The 18,343-nt window shown below is 46.4% G+C and overlaps 1 protein-coding gene across 2 annotated transcripts in view; it reads right to left on the bottom strand.

Moving 5' to 3' along the window:
• Positions 1 to 18,343, bottom strand: part of SPTBN4 (spectrin beta, non-erythrocytic 4) — a 1,597,753-nt gene that overhangs the window by 442,743 nt on the left and 1,136,667 nt on the right. For both annotated transcript variants that reach the window (XM_085625377.1, XM_085625378.1), the window contains one exon: positions 17,606 to 17,983. In XM_085625377.1, coding sequence (XP_085481503.1) covers positions 17,606 to 17,983 — 378 coding nt within the window. The remainder of the gene's footprint in view (positions 1 to 17,605; positions 17,984 to 18,343) is intronic.

Here is an 18,343-nt window from a genome sequence, read left to right as displayed (position 1 = left end):
TGCATTAATCGACTGATTTTTCTTACGGATTTTATAGTCATTACACATGCCTATCTTAAAACGCAGACTGGTGTTGTGACCAATAGACCTAGTGTTCCTTTAATAGCATTCTCTCATAAATGTGTTTGGGAACAGACTTTGTAAAACTAATCCATACAAACTGGTGATAGACCGTTTCACTCCATGTAGCCATAGGTGGACTGTCTGCGTTGTTCACTTTGCTCACAATGAAGCTCCTTAGTGACCTCCCTTCTAAGCTCCTCCAACTCCAGCTCCCAATTTGTAGGTCCCTGGAATAAAGATTTTCCATGTGCAACAATGGATCTCTCGGGCAAAGTCGGTTGCTAACTAAGTTGATCTGACAATGGACACCTGTGCAGTGCTAAACCTTTCTCTCGTTGAAGCCGCGGCAACACGCTCCAAATCACAACAGCCTAGCTCTTCAAAGAATTTAAGACTGATTGCATTCACGTTCCCTCCTCCACCCCCTCCCTTCTCCCACTCCCTCCTCGTCAGCTTCATTTTTCTTTCAGTGGCCAGCTTTCAGTGCTCTCTCAACGCTCCTCCGCCCCTCCTCTGCCGCGTCTGAGTTAATCTGAAACATATGTGCTTTTAGTTTCGCTGCGGCGGGCGCTCGTGCCCGCACCACTTTCAAAGCCGGGTTTGTTTACAAATTATCTCGATTCATTCACTTTAGTGTGGTTCATATGTGCTTTCACTTTTGCTGCGGCGGGTGCTCACACCCGCACCACTTTCAAAGTAGGGCCTTCTGGTATGTTTTATGTCGAGGGCTCCAGTTCTGTGGTCATGTGATGCGGCTGTCTGACCTCTTTGGTCATGCAACAACCTCAGTGTGACCCAATATGTTGTTTCGGAGGGGAGGCTGCCCCCAATGTTCAGAGGGCTCTAGCAGGGAAATGCCCTCGTGACACGTAGCGACCAGTGCATTCCTCTATTACTTGTTTAGTCTAGCTGCTTTTAAACAACACTTTTCCCCAGGTGATTCCTTGTTTATAGTGTATCAAACTAAATATGACCTTTAAACATAAAATAAATCTTATTTGGCTCCTAAGGCTTTCTCACACAGAATGAGCGTAAAAACGCTGCCTGACTGACATTTATAGACATTTAAAAGCATGTTCTTTCTCTTTATTTTGCATATCGCCGAGAACGAGAAAACTGCATAGGAAACTGTTTCACAGTGAAACATAACACATGCTTTCATGGAGTTGAATCTCGCATGAGGCATCAGATGTCTCAAATGACTGACTGCAGCTTAATCTGCGCTCCATCAGTGCCAAGACTCGCGCATAAATAGGGGCCCCCAGGGGAGGTGCTGCTCATCACTCCCGAAGCCGGCACAGCATCTTGTCCTCTTAAGAGCCCATCTGTGTCTGCCGGCAGCGAGGCCCCATGCACTCCGCCATGTTGAAGTTCTCCAGTCACTATTGAGTTAAGAGGTGCCTGTCTCTGGACGCTGCCATTGCTGGGGAGCAGAAGCTGCAGGACAACCAACCAATTAGTACGGGCCTAGGCTTTCCTTTTTAGCAGTGTCGAGCAGGCCTTGGGACGTTTGCTTGCACCCAGGGACATCTTAAGGATGTCGGGGGCCCTGGGCCACACGTATTTTGGGAGGCCCCGTTTGTAACAGTTTTGAACATTGGCATAGCCAATAGGTCTCGCTTTTGGGACCTTATAAGTATTTAGTTATGCAGCACAATATCCTTGGTGCAACAACATCAACTGTTGCATGGCTAAACACTTATAAGGTCCCAAAAGCGAGACCTTTTGGCTATGCCAATGCTTGTTTATTTCTCCAGGGGCCCTATTTATGTTTATCATCCATCATAACCCCCAGATACGAAAAAGCATTAGTCTTAGGGATAGGGATGCCCCCGACCTTAAATATAAAATCTTTTTTAGAGCTTGGCCCCATCTTCATCACAAACGACTTTGATTTGTTAACCAGCATATCCCGATCCTCCATAAACTCTACAAAGGAATTAAGCAAAGTTTGCAGCCCCCTCGCCATCCTGGCCATGTGGACCGCATCGTCTGCATATAATAATACAGGCAGACCCCTCCGTCCCACCTGGGGGAAGTCTGCTTGGGTGTCAACTAGCACTTTCTCCAAGCTGTTTATATATAAATTAAATAACAACGGGCCAAAATACATCCCTGACGGACCCCTCTATTAATGGGGAACCGACGGCTAACCTTGCCGTCTCTGGAGTACCGCATCTCTGCTCTGGTGTCCCTATGCAGCTCTCGCAAGAATAAAACGATATTATTATCTACACCCATAAGCAACAAGGTCTCCCATAACTTCTTTCTATCTACATGGTCAAAGGCGGATGATAAATCCATAAACGCCAAGTACATTCCTCCTGATCGAATATTTACTAACCATCATATATAGATTCAGACATTGATCTACTGTCGATCTCCCTGGGCGAAAACCGAATTGTATATCCGTCAAGATGTTGTTATCGTTTGCCCAGCTTGACAGCCTATCCAACAGGATGCCTCCCACCACCTTTACTGAAGAATCGAGCAGCGATATGGGCCTATAACAGATGGTACAGTCCCTATTTCCCTTTTTAAACATGGGGACTATGGTGGATAACGCCCATGTGCTAGGTGGAGCATCCCTGATTGCTGCATTTATGACAGTAGTAAGTATGGGTACCCATAATTGCGGATTAGATAAATAGAGGTCCAGATGGATTCCATTAGGGCCTGGGGCCTTGTACCTTGATAGGCCTAAGATACCTTTACTCACTTCCTCTGCTGTAATGACCATAGCTGACCTCTCTCCACCACTGGCACAGCTAGATTCTGAAGGGCTGCTAAACATTTCCTGAAAATGGGTCACCCATTTATCTTCCGTGATATGAGCATCAAGAACCTGTGCACGCTCACTTGTCAGGAGAGGGAAATTAGCTGTATTCCAAAACTGGGTACTGTTTTTCGTTGTACACGCCCCAATTAGCTTATTCCATGCCTCATCCTTAAACTCAGCCTTGCGCCGTGTAAGTTCCGCTTTATATAAGCCTCTACAAACTTTAACAAGGGCACGATCCCTTGGTCTGGACCCCAATGTCTCTCTCAAGTTCCTTGCCACACGGGAGCAGTTGTGGTCAAACCATCTTGTGTCGTGACGTGTCAAGTTTGCTATCGGTGTCTTCAACAAGTTTCCAATGACTAACGAGAGGGCTGAAAAGCTTCTATTACAGCCCCTGCCTCTTCCTGTCCCGAGGTACAGATGTTTTATTCCCTCTGACAGGCTTTCATAAGAGACTCATAGAAAAAATCCGGGGTTATATGATCCCACCTTAACCTTCTGCCTTGATCTACTGCCCTTATTGTCCCTCTGGAGGCTAAAGTATGCAGGCTAAAGTATGCGGTTTGCCAAGGCATGGCCATGCAGACAACATACATAGGGGATTCTGATCACTGAAGATACTGTCTTCAATGATAAAATCCAAACCAAAATGGTAGAAAGGGTTTGAGACAAAAATAAAGTCAATGAATGTTGCACCTCCCCTTCCTTTAAAGGTGGGGTTAAGAGAACTCCCACCTTTGGCTAACCTGCCCATGGTCAGGGTTCAGTTAATCTTGTCTACCAGGGAGTTAAGCAGATCTCCTTGAAGTGTATGTTCAACATGCATGTCCAGATAAAGTGGGCAACCTGTTTCAGTTATAATTCCTACTGATGGGTCCCGACACAAGTGAATGAATATTAAAATCCCCTGAGATCATTAAATAACCATTTGGGGAGGCCACAGCTGTCACTTCCTTAAGAAGGAACCTACTCTAGATATATTACTACCAACTAAATCAGAAGCCGGAGAGTTATAAAAGTTCAACAGCAACAATTTGACAGATCCCTGACAGAAAGATAAAGCCTGCAGGCATGGGTTATCAGTAACTACCCCAGTCAACCTGCAAGATATTGCCAGAGATACATAAATTACCAACCCTCCCTTCGATCTTCCCGAGTTGCATGAACAAAAAATGACTTAAAACCCATGTCTCTTGTAGGCAGATCACATGAAATCCTTTAATGTAGGTAATCCATCTAGGATCAGCAAACTTGCTCGCAAGTCTCGCTATGTTCCATGAAATGAATATACAATCCTCGCCTACCCCATGAGCTGTAGTTAAGGCGCCTGGCACTATACTAGGAGTTTGTACAGGCTCTGTGGCCTCCATAAGTTCAATGCCCGGAAGTCCATCACAAGAGTCCATTGATTCCAAAGGGGTAAAGGAATTATGAAGTGGTGAATCAAAACCAAAAGCTTGCTTCCATTGAGCCTGACTGGATCGACCGTGTTTGGCCAGGAACCTCCAGGGGCCTGCCCAGTTTATCCTTGGTGTTCTACTGGATGATCTGTCGAAATACCCCAACAGTAGAGCCACAATGGAAGAAACAACCCGTCTGGATTAAGCTGAGCAGCTGCGTGTAGAATTCTTTCCCCCAAGTGGGGTCTATTGAAGTTGATGATTACACAGTCTCCACTCATGGCTTTTGTAGACCTCCCCACGCAAGAAACTCTGCGCACCATAATAATAAAATTCTCCAACCTTAGGTCAGGAGATGAATTGTGGTTCAACCAGTGCAGGACCTTGTTCTTCAATTGCTCATGGTTTTCTACTACCCACTCCGAGAGCATAGGAACGTTATCAAGCACTATGACATACGGTGTAGAATCTGGGGGAGGTGTTTAGTGGGTAACTCTTGTCTCCGTCTCACTTCCATTTGGTCTACAGGATTAGCCTCTAACACAGATCTCCCGCTTCTCACTGGCCCCCCTTCTAATGGCTTAGCTGGGCCAACTATAGGGAGCTGGGATGGGCATGATGAATTTGAAGCAGCAGCGCTGCCTGTTGCCTCCACCTCCTGTGGGATTCCATCCACCACTAGCTGGGCCGGGGGCAGGGGGATGACGCTACTATGCGCAGAACTAGATGTTGGCTTATCCCCCTTATGCTCACAAATACCTGCCGACTTGCAGCAATATTTAGAGAATCAGCATGCCCTGCTGAAGTTAGATTACGAAGGCTCAACAGTTCCTGCTCCAGCGTTTCTAGATGCAACCTAATAGGATCTAATTTATGATCTATATTAGTCATTAGGGAGCCCATCCACCCTGCCATCATGGCCTCCATATCTTCTTTAGTCAGCGGTTGCGGTATACTAATACATTTACCTGGCCCCTCTGCCCTTGAGCGTTTTGGTTTAGCCCCTGTTGGTAAGCCTTTCCTCTTAGTTCCCAGCCCTGCCCTTGTCCTCACTCCCTCTGGCTGGCCTGCACACCCCAGAGCTTGATTTGAAACAGATGGAACAATGAGCTCTGGGCCGAGGGTACTTTCTACTCCTTCCACCGGGTTATGAACCACATCCAGCATCGCCGGCAATCCTGAGGCAGAAGAACAAGGCGAGTCAGGCTGGCTTTCAAGGCAAGACTGTGTGCGATTACCCCTAAGTGTGCGATGAAGGCTGGAAACAGGAAGGGATACAGGGGAACGGGAATGCCGGCAGGCTACCAACTCAATTTCCTTATCGATGATCCCTGCAGCCCTTCTTAGAAACACATCCATTGTTGTAAGTTTGGGACCAGCCGCAGCAGTAGGAGTCTTGCGGTTAACCATAGCTTACAGAATAAAACACTTCTAAATAATTCACAGATACTGATGCACCAGAGTCTCTCTATACAGCTGCGCGGTGACAGTCATTAATACACCAACTCTGAAGGCGAAATGAGGCAAAATGGACTTGCAAGTTAGACGAGCTTGCAGCAGCACTCAAGGTCTGTGTCCCTCACTGCCTCACTGACTCGCGGGCACAGGTGAGTCGCAGAACAGGAAAACCAAAGGGGGTGGCCCAGCCCTGCCTCCTCCTGTCGATGACGGGCGCAGGACGGACCCGCCCTTGGCCCGGGCTTGACCCGCGCGCGTCCTGCGGCGCTGGGCGTCTCCGGCGCTTTTAAGCGCATGGCGGCTCCTCCCTTATGCGAGTGGCTGGTGGGACTTGGAGTCCCTTCTCAGGCAAAACACTTCAAACACACAGCAAGGATTGTAGCAAGGTCAATAAGATTGATTTTACCAGTTGGTCTATTCACAGATCCATCCAACTCAAGAGATGCCAATTACTGATAGAAACTTCTTTGTGGTGTTTCTAAAATTCATCTAAAGCTGCTTTCATTTTGGTTTCTGCTTAGTTTTAAACAAATTCCCTGGTTTATTCTTACACAACAGTTGTTTGTGAATATGTAAGATTAGTTCACGCTAGCACTAAATAATTCCCTCTACATGAGGGGATCCCAGAGCATTTAAAATATATCTTCTTAAGTGTAGAGATTTGCCTTACTTCCAGGAGCTGTGTAATTTTTTCTTAGAAATATCCTTCACAAATCTTTTTGGAAGGAAATGTAAAGGAATAAACACTGCAATGTAAACATATAGCCAGCAGTACTTTAGATATGAAAATTGACACTGCACCTTTGAGGGCTCACAGCCCTCCAGTGGCCCATCATGCCCAGCACGTGCCAGTTACCTCAGTTGTTTTTACAGAGCAAAAGACAGGATAAATAATGAAACTAGATTATCTGTTAAGTATCTTTGTCTCCCACATATGGCAGGAGAGTGGGTTGCTTGTGGTTGTAATGCAGATTCCCCTGAGAGAGAACTAGGACAAGTAAGAAACCATTCCTTCTCTTTCTGGGTATCTCCATTGATTACCATAAGCACTGAATAGAGCAGCAAGCCCATCCCTAAAAAGGGCAGTAAAAGAGAAAAAGATGACACATAGAAGTAGCTAAGCAAAAAGATTCCTTAAGGAAGCTTGTCCTATTTGAGCATCTGGGTACAGGCAATAGTGCCTCGTAAAGGTGTGTGAACAGACTTCCATTTGACTGCTTTACAGATTTCTGCAATAGAATGTTCCTCATCAAAGCAACTGTAGCTGTTTTACCGCTGGTAGAATGAGATTTTGGTTTACCGGTCAGGATTTTGTTTGCTTTCTCATAGCACAACCTAATACAAGAAACTATCCACCTGGATACAGATTGTTTAGACATGGCAAAACCAGTACATAACGGGCTATAATACACGAAAAATTGTTTGGCCTTACGAATATTTTTGGTTTTGCCTAGATAAAATGATAATAGGCGAAGTCTGGGAATTTTTTGTTCTCTGCGGTTGTAAAGAGATCTATATAAGGGAAACCCAGGCACAGAAGACGTTGTGAACGGTGGAGTTGTTTTTGAGAGGAAAGGTGATCTTGTTTTCCCAACTGCCTGAGTATTGACTCTACTGGTCCACCAGTAGTGGTCTCATGTGGAAATGGGCATTTGACGTCAGAAATTGAATATGCTACTTACCAGTATGCATCTGTTCTTGGCATGTAGGGCTGCTGACATTCATATCTGTGCATAGATCGCCGCCTAGTGTTGGGTCCGGATGTTTGCACGTTGTTGTCCTGGAAGAGTCTTCGAAGTATCCTGGGATAGGTGACTCCTCCCCTGGACTACAGTGCGCATGGGCATCCTCTCCATCCTCAGATTGTTTTTCGCCATTGTGGCAGTGATGGAGTAGATACAGAAAGTGATGACCATGCTTACAGTAATTCTGAGAGCTGCAGCTGCTACAGGCGCCGGGGAGGAGGGAGGGCGATATGAATGTCAGCAGCCCTACATGCCAAGAACAGATGCATACTGGTAAGTAGCATATTCAGTTCGAGGCATGTGGGCTGCTGAATTCATATCTGTGCATAGAATACATAGCAGTACCTCCTATTAGCGGCGGCTACCAGTGCCAGCTGCAGCGGTCTGAAAAAAGAGTTTTGAGAACAGCCTGTCCTACAGCTGCCTGCTGTTTTGATTGCACATCTACACAATAGTGTTTGGTAAATGTGTGTGTAGTGGACCAGGTGGCTGCTCTACATATATCATGCAAAGGGATGTTTCCCAGGAAAGCCATGGAGGCCCCTAACTTACGTGTTGAGTGGGCTCGTGGGGGAATCGTTAATGTGCGTTTAGCCTTTTGATAGCAAATTTGAATACATTTAACGATCCATCTGGCTATACCTGCTTTGGAGATAGCGTTACCTTTGTGGTGTGGGGCAAAGGCAACGAAAAGTTGTTTAGTCTTCCTAAAGACCTTAGTCCTGTCGATATAGTACATGAGGGCTCTCTTCACATCTAGTGTATGGAGTGCTCTTTCTGCGACAGTTTGTGGGTTTTGAAAGAAAACAGGCAGTTCAATAGTTTGATTCATGTGGAACTGCGATATCACCTTGGGCATGAATTTGGGGTTGGTACGTAGTACGACCCTGTTGGCGTGAACCTGTATAAATGGCTCTTGAACGGTTAGTGCCTGGAGTTCACTAACTCTCTTCAAAGAATTGATCGCTACTAGGAAAGCTACTTTCCAGGTGAGGAATTGAATCTCCCATGAGTGTAGAGGTTCGAAGGGTGGACCCATCAGGCGTGTGAGGACCAAGTTGAGGTTCCACATTGGAGCTGGTGGGTGGCTTGGAGGAATTACTCGTTTGAGTCCTTCCAAGAATGCTTTGATGGCCGGCACTCTGAATAAAGAGAGGTGCCGCCTGTTCTGGAGATAGGCTGATATTGCGGTCAAATGGACACGTATTGAGGTGTATGCCAGATTGCATCGGTATAGGTGTAAGAGGTAACAAATTATGTTTTGGATGGATGCGTCTAGCGGGTAATTGTCATTGTTATTGCAATAAATGACGAACCTTTTCCATTTGGCTGCATAGCAAGCTCTGGTAGTGGGTCTTCTAGCTTCCTTAATGATGTCCATACAGTCAGGTGGCAGGTTTAGGTAGCCAAACTCTAGGACTTCAGGAGCCAGATTGCCAGGTTCAGCTGTTGCGGATCTGGGTGCTGAATCTCTCCATGGTTCTGCGTCAAATGCGCGGCTTTGATCCGCAGCTTTTGATGCGGCACCACGGAAAGTTCGAGAAAAGTGGTGTACCATGGCTGGCGTGCCCACGTTGGAGCAACCAGGACGAGTGTCAGTGAGTGTTGTCTGAGTTTGCGAGCCACCAGCGGTATCAACAGCGCTGGGGGAAAAGCGTACGCAAATCTGCCGGACCAGTTCGTCCATATCGCATTGCCCTGCGACTGCGGATGTGGGAACCTGGCGGCAAAGCTTTGGCATTTTGCGTTTTCGCTTGTGGCGAATAGGTCTATCTCTGAATGACCCCATTGCTGGAAGTACGGTTGGAGTACTGATGGGTGTAACTCCCACTCGTGCTTCTGGTGGCTGTGTCTGCTGAGCAGATCCGCCATCTGGTTGTCCTTGCCGGGGAGGTGTTCCGCCATGAGGATCATGTTCCTCTGAATGACCCACTTCCACATGCTCTGAGCCAGATGAGACAACTGTGGAGAGTGTGTTCCTCCCTGCTTCTGTATGTAGTACATGGCGGTCATGTTGTCCGTCCGGATCAACACGACTTTGTTGCACAAGTGTACTTTGAATGCTTTCATAGCCAGGAAGATTGCCATCAGTTCTAGAAGGTTGATGTGCATCTTCTTTTGTTGTGTTGTCCATAGTCCCTGCACTGTGTAATTGAGTACATGAGCTCCCCATCCCTGAAGAGACGCGTCCGCTGTCAGTATTATCTGTGGAACAGGCTCTTGGAACGGTTGTGGAACAGGCTCTTGGAACGGTCGGCCCTTGCAAAGGTTTTGTGGATTCCACCATTGCAGAGAGTTGTATGCCCGACCGCTCACCAACACTAGGTCTTTTAGTTGTCCTTGAGCCTCATTCCATTGACGTGCTAAGCACTCCTGAAGCGGGCGCATATGTAGTCTCGCGTGTGGGACTATGAAAATGCAGGAGGCCATCATGCCTATCAACTGCATGAACACTCGCGCGGGAAGGGAGTGTTGTAGTTTGAACTTGGAAATCAGCATTTGCATGCTGTTGATTCTCACTAAATTTGGCTGAGCTGTGGCCGCCAGAGTGTCTATGGTCGCACCTAGGTACTGTTGTACGTGTGCGGGTTGGAGATGTGATTTTGGGTAATTTAGTGAGAACCCCAGACTGTGAAGGAGGTGAATGGTGCGGGACATGTGGCTGGCACATTGCCGGGCTGACTTTGCTTGAACAAGCCAGTCATCCAGGTAAGGGTAGACGTGTATGTGTTGCCTCCATAGATGTGCAGCCACAGTAGCTAGGCACTTTGTGAAAACTCTGGGTGCTGTTGTCACGCCGAAGGGAAGGACTTTGAATTGGTAGTGCTGCCCCTGAACAGTGAACCTGAGGTATTTTCTGTGTGAGGAGTGAATGGGTATGTGGAAATACGCATCTTTGAGGTCCAGTGTGGCCAGGAAGTCTCCCTGTTTGAGCAGCGGGAGGACTTGTTGTAGGGTGAGCATGTGGAAATGCTCGGAGAGAATGTAGCGGTTGAGGGCTCTCAGGTCTAGTATAGGTCTGAGTGACCCGTCCTTTTTCGGTATTAAAAAGTACAGGGAGTACACCCCCGTACCTTGCTCGTGGACGGGTACGACCTCTATTGCGCCTTTTAGTAGCATACTTAGCACTTCCTGCTGTAAGAGCGTTAAGTGCTCTGAGGACATAGGACGGTGTTTTGGAGGTATGGTGGGTGGAGTTGAGGTTAATTCTAGGCAGTAACCGTGTTTGACAATATCTTTGACCCACCTGTCCGTGGTGATGGAGTTCCACGTGGACAGGAACCTTTGTAGCCTTCTCCCGACAGGTGTTATGTGGTCGGGAGGAAGGGAGAGGGCGTCACTGTTTGTTCTTGGGGGAGGACCTGGTGTTGCCGTATCCGCGTCCTCTGCCCTTTGTGCTTGAGCCACGATATCCACCCCGGGTGCTTTTATCGTAGGAACTTTGTGTGTTTCCGTTGTTGTAGGTTTGCTGTGACCCCTGTCCTCTACCTGCTCCTCTATTTCCGGGGCGACGAAAGGAGCCGCTCCGAAAGGACTGCGTTTGGAGAGCCCCCATGGACTTTGCAGTGTCTGTGTCCTTTTTTATTTTTTCTAGGGTGGTGTCAACCTCTGGCCCGAATAAGTAGTCGGGGTTGACAGGCTGGTTGAGGATGTTATTTTGTACCTCAGGTTTGAATCCGGAGATTCGTAACCAGGCGTGTCGTCGCAACATGACGCTAGTGTTTATGGCTCTGGCAGCTGTATCCGCGGCATCCAGTGCACACTTAATGGATGCGTTTGTGAGGAGTTGTCCCTCCCTGATGAGGATCTCTGCTCCCTCTTTGAATTGGTCAGGGAGATGTTGGAGTAATGTTTCTAATGTGTCGTAATGTGCGCGATCTTAGCGAGCTAGGAGCGCCTGAGTATTGGCAATACGCCATATGTTAGCTGCTTGGGCTGCAACCCGATTGCCGGAGGTCTCTAGCACCTTGGACTCTTTGTCCGGGGGAGGAGCATCCCCTGTCGTTTGCGAGTGTGTCCGTTTGCGAGCATTCGCGACTACTATGGAATCCAGAGGTAACTGGCCTCTAATGTAGGTAGGGTCCCCAGGCGCCGATCTGTATTTCTTGTCGATCCTGGGGTTTATTACTCTTGCCCTGGTGGGTTCTTTGAAAATGTCCTTTGCTGGTTTGAGGACACCTTTCAACATGGGTAGAGTTTTGATATTCCTTTCTGAGGATGCGAAAGTATCCATGAGAAAGTCGTCCTCGACGGTGTCAGAGTGGAGTTGCACACCATGATTGGCCGCAGCACGTTCAATGAGGGCGTTGAATGCGGCAGTGTCCTCTGTGGGAGACGTTTTTGCTCCATATAGCTGTGGGTCCTGTGTATCCATAGGTGCACCCGGGTCTACAGGATCATCCCAAGCTTGGTCAGGGTCCTGTTGGCCTTCAGGGTCCATCTCTCCGGGGTAGGGGACGTGGTCACTTATGTAGTCCTCCAAAACGTCTGTTTCGGAGTGTGTGGGAGAGAAGGACTGTGGATCTTGGTAAGAGGAATGGAGAGGTTCGTAAAGAACTGGTTCCGAAGCCACTGGCAGCTTTTTCTTTAGCGGGATCCGGTAGGAGTCCAAAGCTGGCTCGGAAGTTATTCTCCTCTTGTGGAGCATCATTCTGCCGGTGTCGGCATCGATGATGTGTGATGGTGACGTCTCTGCAGGAGAGCGTTCGGCAGGCGTGATCGTGGTGTGGGTGACACGTGTTCTGATTTGGAACAGTTTTGGGGCCGTGGATGGTGGCAGGCCAAAAGTGATGTTGGCCGGTGCCGGAGAAGCTGTTTGAGCTTTTTTCGGCTCGGAGCCTGACGTGTCCTGGAGGACTGCCTTGTCTTTGATGCGTTGCAGGGACGCTGCAACTTGCCGCACCTGGAGCGCCACCGGTTCTTTGGCGCCGACCGGTTCTGTAGAGGCGGGCGTGGACTTCTTCGGCGCAACTGGGTCATCGAGTCGATGAGAGGTAGTAGCCGTCGACGGCGTCGATGATTGTGCCTTTGGTGCTGCTTTCGAAGCGGTGTGAGACGCAGCAGCCAGTTTGACCTTTGTGGCCGGAGCCGATTGTTTCGGTGCCGGGAGCCGAGTAGGTTTGGCGGTACCGAAGGTCTTTTTCCGTGTGTCGGCGCCGACGTCGGCTGCTGCAAGCTCGGCACCGAAGTCTCGTTTGGTGCGGTCGGTGCCGACGGGTTTGGCTGGCGTCGAAGGTGTGGTGGGCTTCGATCCGACCAGCGTCACTTTCGGTTTCGGTTTCTGATGAACCAATACAGCTTTCGGTTTCGGTTTCGAAGAAGGGAAACCAGCCGTTTTGGGTAGTAATGGCTGCCGCTGAATGCCCGAGGCCGGGCCAGAGGGCGGGGCCGAAGAACTGCGGGATAGGTCTTGGGTAAGGCCCGAAGGCGATCCCTCGACCTGAGCCATAGACTGGTGCACTGGGATATCCTCAGTCTGTACGGGTAGGCCTTGCTCGTCACCGGAGCTACTCTCTTCGGCCCCTAAGGCCTCATCGTAGTCTCCTACCTCGGTGTCGGCTTCATCTCTGTGAAAGAGTCATTCTTCGATGTCTTCCGATCCGGAGTCGTGTTCGGAAGCGGGGCTGGAGGGTATGTTCTCCACGTCTTCGACATCTTCGTCCTCGGCGCTGAAGATGTTGGTCGGGGCCGGTGCCGCTTGCTGCGCTTCAAGTCTCGCTGCTCGTCGATTCCGGAGAGTCTTCTTGGATCGGAATCGGGCACAGGCCATACATGTGGACTCGTCGTGATCCGGTGAAAGGCATTTGTTGCACACCGGGTGGACGTCGACATGGGGATATTTCGCATTGCATACAGGACACCGCTTGAATGGTGTCCTCGATTCCATCGTCGATGTCGGGTCGATGGTCGGGTAAGATGCAAAAAAGTTGTTCTTGAAGTTAGTAAACTAACAAAGATACTATCGATACTGATCGGGAACAGTACCGACGCGAACTAAAGGCCTTTTGGCCTGGAAAAAGTTTTTCCTAACTTGAGTCAAGATAAGCACATCCGAACCCAATGGCGGAAAAAAACAATCTGAGGATGGAGAGGATGCCCATGCGCACTGTAGTCCAGGGGAGGAGTCACCTATCCCAGGATACTTCGAAGACTCTTCCAGGACAACAACGTGCAAACATCCGGACCCAACACTAGGCGGCGATCTATGCACAGATATGAATTCAGCAGCCCACATGCCTCGAACATGTAGGATGCCATTGAGCTCAGAAAAGATTACACTTGTCTCTCAGTTGGATAGAAAACTTTCATGAAAGATTGAGATTTCAAATGTATGGATAAAAGTCGCTCCTTTGAAGGATATACCTTTGCAGTTATAGTGTTGATAGTTGCTCCTGGGTAATGAAGAGACTGTACTGGTGATGAGGTTAATTTCTGGTGATTGATGTGTAGACCTAATCAACTGAGAATAGAAACAGTGACTTGCTAATGTTGTCGAGCTTGTTGGTGTGTTGACCCCTTTATAAGCCAGTTGTCTAGATATGGATAAACAAATTCTGAGTTTCCTGAGGTTTGCGGCAACCACTGAAATGCACTTTAAGAAAGTTTGAGGCCAAAAGAAAGTACATTGTACTGGTAATGGTTGTGTACTACTACATATCTTAGGAATGTGCGGTGTTTTCTGGCTATCAGGATATGAAAGCATGCATCTTGAAGATCTACGGAACAGAGTCAGTGCCCTTGATAGAGCCGTCGATAAATGTGATGTAATGCTAGCATTCAGAATAGTTTGTTTGTGACTTTCAGATTTAGTATGGGTCTGAATTTGTTTTTTGGACCTTTCTTTTTCACACAAAAAATAGCAGGAATAAATTCCTTTTCCTCTTTGGTTGAAGGGTACAGTCTCCACCGTATGCTTTTGCAGAAGAATGTTCACTTATGACTGCAGCATCCCTAGATGTTGACTGGACGATTTTGGTGGAATGTTTGGTGGTGGATTGGTAAATCCGAGTCAGTAACTGTTCTTTACGATATTCAGAACCCAAGCGTATTTTGTGATAGGATTCCACTCTTTTAGATATTTGGTAATACTTCCCCCTTCCGGAATGGGTAACAGAAGAAGGGGAAGCAGAGGATAATTATTTGGAACCCGCAGGAGGTTTACTTGTTTGAGCAGTTAGGTGACCACCTCTTTCTTTTGGTTAGCATTGTTAATGTTGCTGGAAAGGCCTTTGTTGCTGTTGGTGGTGTCCTTGAAGCCATCAAGGAGGCTGAACCCTCTGAGGATAATAATATTTCTTGTAAGCTCTGTAACAATATTTTATCTGTTTCTTAAGTTTTCCAGACAAACTGCTTTCAGGGTTTCCCTTGCGTTTTTTATATGAAGCATCTCGTCATCTGTATGGCTCCCAAATAACGGGGTACCAGAGAAAGGGAGGTTGATAATTCTCTGTTGAGATTCCTGCTTCAGAGCTGTTAAACAAAGTCAAGAATGTCTCCTGAGAGATAATCTGTGGCAATAATCATGAGCTGCTAGCAAGGAAGAATCAGCAGCAGAGCTGATTACCTGGCTACAGACCATCATGCCTTCATTCATAATCTCTATAAAGTTTTCTCTGCGGTCTCTTGGGAGATCACCCACAAATTGTTGTAGGGAGTCCCATAAAACTTGTCATATCTGCCTAAGACAGCAAATGCGCTCACAGACCTCATGTGTGAAGCTGCAGTCCAGAACATTTACGCCCCACCTCGTCAAGTTTTCAACTTTGTCTGGTGGACCATGGACGAAGGGTTGGTTAAGAGAATCTTCTCTGCAGGCAAAACTATCACTGAATCAGGAGAAGGATCTGAATGCAGAAATAATGGTCCTGCTCAGGAGGTTTTTATTTTTTCTGAAGTCTAGATAGAGTCGCATTGGCTGAAGCTGGTGTGAGGAAAAGCTCCATAGCTGGTTCTAATAAGCCTGGAAACAGAGGCAGAAGTGGTCTAGAGAGGGACATATGGTGAAGGATTTAAAAAATCTCAGACTTCGTTGCTGATGGGGAAGGCAATGGAATGTTCAATATGGTATCTGCTCGTATGAGTACTTCTTGAAAAGTACAGATGCCATCAATTGGTGAGACTCTTGCCTGAGGAGAGTCAGTCAAAGTTGGTGAACATCTTCTGGTGTCTGAAGATGTTGTTGAATAATATGAAAGCATTCTAGATCTTGACGGTATCTCGGTCAATATCTGTGTCTGCATTTAGGCAAGCGCCTCAACGAAGTGTGCATAGAACGGTAAAGGCAATGTCGTAAAAGTCACTATAGATCACTATCTGTGACGAGATCTAGATCTAAACTGAGGAGTCTTTGATATTTGTGGCCTCACTGGGGAAGGAACTCCCGAAAGTGAAAACATTTGAGGTAGATCATATCATATTCAAAAAAGATAGGTACGGAGGAATCAATATCTTATTTTTATTTTATCATAGGGAACAATCAATTACCCTATCTGTAGAACAAAATTCTATAAGAATACATTAAACAAGCAATTCAAAACACACATTGCCATGGAACCGATCTTTGAAAATGAATCATTATGAAATTCATAAACACAAAAACATACAAAAGTACATATATATAAACATAAACAATACAAACAATTATAAACTGAAATCTACGTTGCCAATACCCAAATTGTTTCTGATGATAAGTGTTCACGCACTTAATCTGGGCGATACACTTAGAGGTAATCTTCTCAGAAGATATATATGTACTTTTGTATGTATTTGTGTTTATGAATTTCATAATGATTCATTTTCAAAGATTGGTTCCATGGCAATGTGTGTTTTGAATTGATTTTTTTAATGTATTCTTATAGATTTTTGCACTACAGATAGGGTAATTGATTGTTCCCTATGGTCAAATAAAAATAGGATATTGATTCCTCCGTACCTATCTTTTTGTATATGATAGTGTTCTGTACCCAGGTGAGGGAGGGTAATTTGGGTCAACCCCTTGTGTTTTTTGCTATACATTTGAGGTAGAGGCAGAGTGAAGTACGCGGTCTAGTCACTGAAGTAGCTGGAAGCTGTGTTGGAAAAGGCTAAGGAGAGTCTGGATTAACTACTTTGGATGATGGAAAGTACGTCTTTGACTATTCTGAATCAGAAGTTGATGGCAACCTTCTTGCTCTAGCTTTTCTGATCCACTTAGCAGATCTGGTATGTCTCGACATTGAATGACTTATCAACGTCAAGTGTCTCCTATGTCTCGACGTCAAAGAATCCCTCGATGTTGACCTTGTTTCTCAATGTCAAATGTCGCCTCCTCTTTGACGTTGACCCCGCTCTCAACGGTGAGCATTTTGCCACTGTACCTTGTTTGGACATCGAAGTCCTCAAGGCTGAATGGGAACTATTTCGTTTTCATGGACTCCTCTTTTTGGATCTCCCTCTCATGGATTTGTTAGAGGTTGGAGGTAGGGTAAAACTATTGACAAATAATCCGAAGAAGATGTCTGTGAAGAAAAAGCAACAAAAAACAAGAGAGCTCAGTGCTCCAAGATCCTGTCACCAAGATCTGGAAAAAGAACTTAGCTAACTATCAAGGTGCAGTGTCAGTTTTCATGTCTACAATACTGCTGCGTATGTCTACAATGCCCTATTCCTTCTTCTCCATTTCCTTTAAAAAAAATTGTGAAGGATATTTATAAAAATAAAATTACACAGGTCCTGAAAATGTTTCCTAGTTTTTAACAATGTTTTGACCTTTTAAAAAAAATATAATTTAAATTATCTGGCCAATATAGCCCACTTTATAGGCTTCAAAAGGTTTTAACAAATTATGTGCCGGTATTGGCCTTTCTGAAGTAAGGCAAATGTTTACACTTAAGAAGGTACATTTTAAAGAAGTGCTTTCGGATTTCCGCACATGAGCGGCACTTTTCAGTACTTACGATTTTTAATGGAGATCCCCTGAGAGAGAGACGTTTACTTTCTGTAGACAGAATTTCTTTGGTGTTGAAAAGGGAAATTCCCTGCATCCTGCTACACATAGGCATGTAAGTGGAGCATGTGTACCGATGTATAACATAGACTTTACACCTACTGTTAATTACTATGGGTTTGAATTATATACTTTACTGAATCTCTCCTATTCTGTTCTTCCTTCACCTTACCTGGGTAACCAATACCTGAACATCATGCTCAAACGAATGTAACATTCTCTGCAGAGTGCCAGCAGATGTCTTTGACTCCCGAGAGGTCACCTCAGGAAGGCGCTGCTTTTTCTCCTCAATCTGCGACAGGACTTCCTTGCAGTCATTAAAGAACTTGTGCAGTTCGTGGGAAGCAGACAGCATCTGGGCCCTGGTCTCTATTAGTTCCAAAAGGTCTGCCCAGGCCTCGTTGAGGCCATCTTTCCATTCAGCGATTGTTGCTGCGTCAGCATGACCATAGTCAATAAGCTCATCCACCATGTGGTTCACAGCAGATATCCGCTCGTGTCCAAGACTCCCAGTTTCACTGGCAAACTCTGTGAACTTCTCCTGAAGTAACTACAAGGAAAATAATGGAAGAAGTCAGTGATTTGCTCAGGATAGTATAACTGGCCACAAACCAAGAGGGTTTTATTGGTGATAGAGGTACCATGCAAAATTATGTGGAATCATAAATCAAACTTATTGAAGGGTTCTTCAATGTTTTGTAATGCCTCATGTGAAAGAAGTTGACAGTATAAATCTACTACTTATTCACTACTTTTTACTCTGAGGAGAGACCTAAAGGTTACCTACCTTTTGACTGCTCACATAAGGTGAGCTGGTCTCTTAGCACTTTTAATTGGGGCAAAGCACTGAAATATTGGACTGAAGCAATGCCTCGATTTAACAGGTTAACACTTACTGAAGACAGCATGA

This window comes from Triturus cristatus, chromosome 9, assembly GCF_964204655.1.
Source record: "Triturus cristatus chromosome 9, aTriCri1.1, whole genome shotgun sequence".
Classification (NCBI taxonomy): domain Eukaryota; kingdom Metazoa; phylum Chordata; class Amphibia; order Caudata; family Salamandridae; genus Triturus; species Triturus cristatus.
Note: the sequence above shows the minus strand (reverse complement) of the source record. Positions and strands in the feature narration are given on the sequence as shown.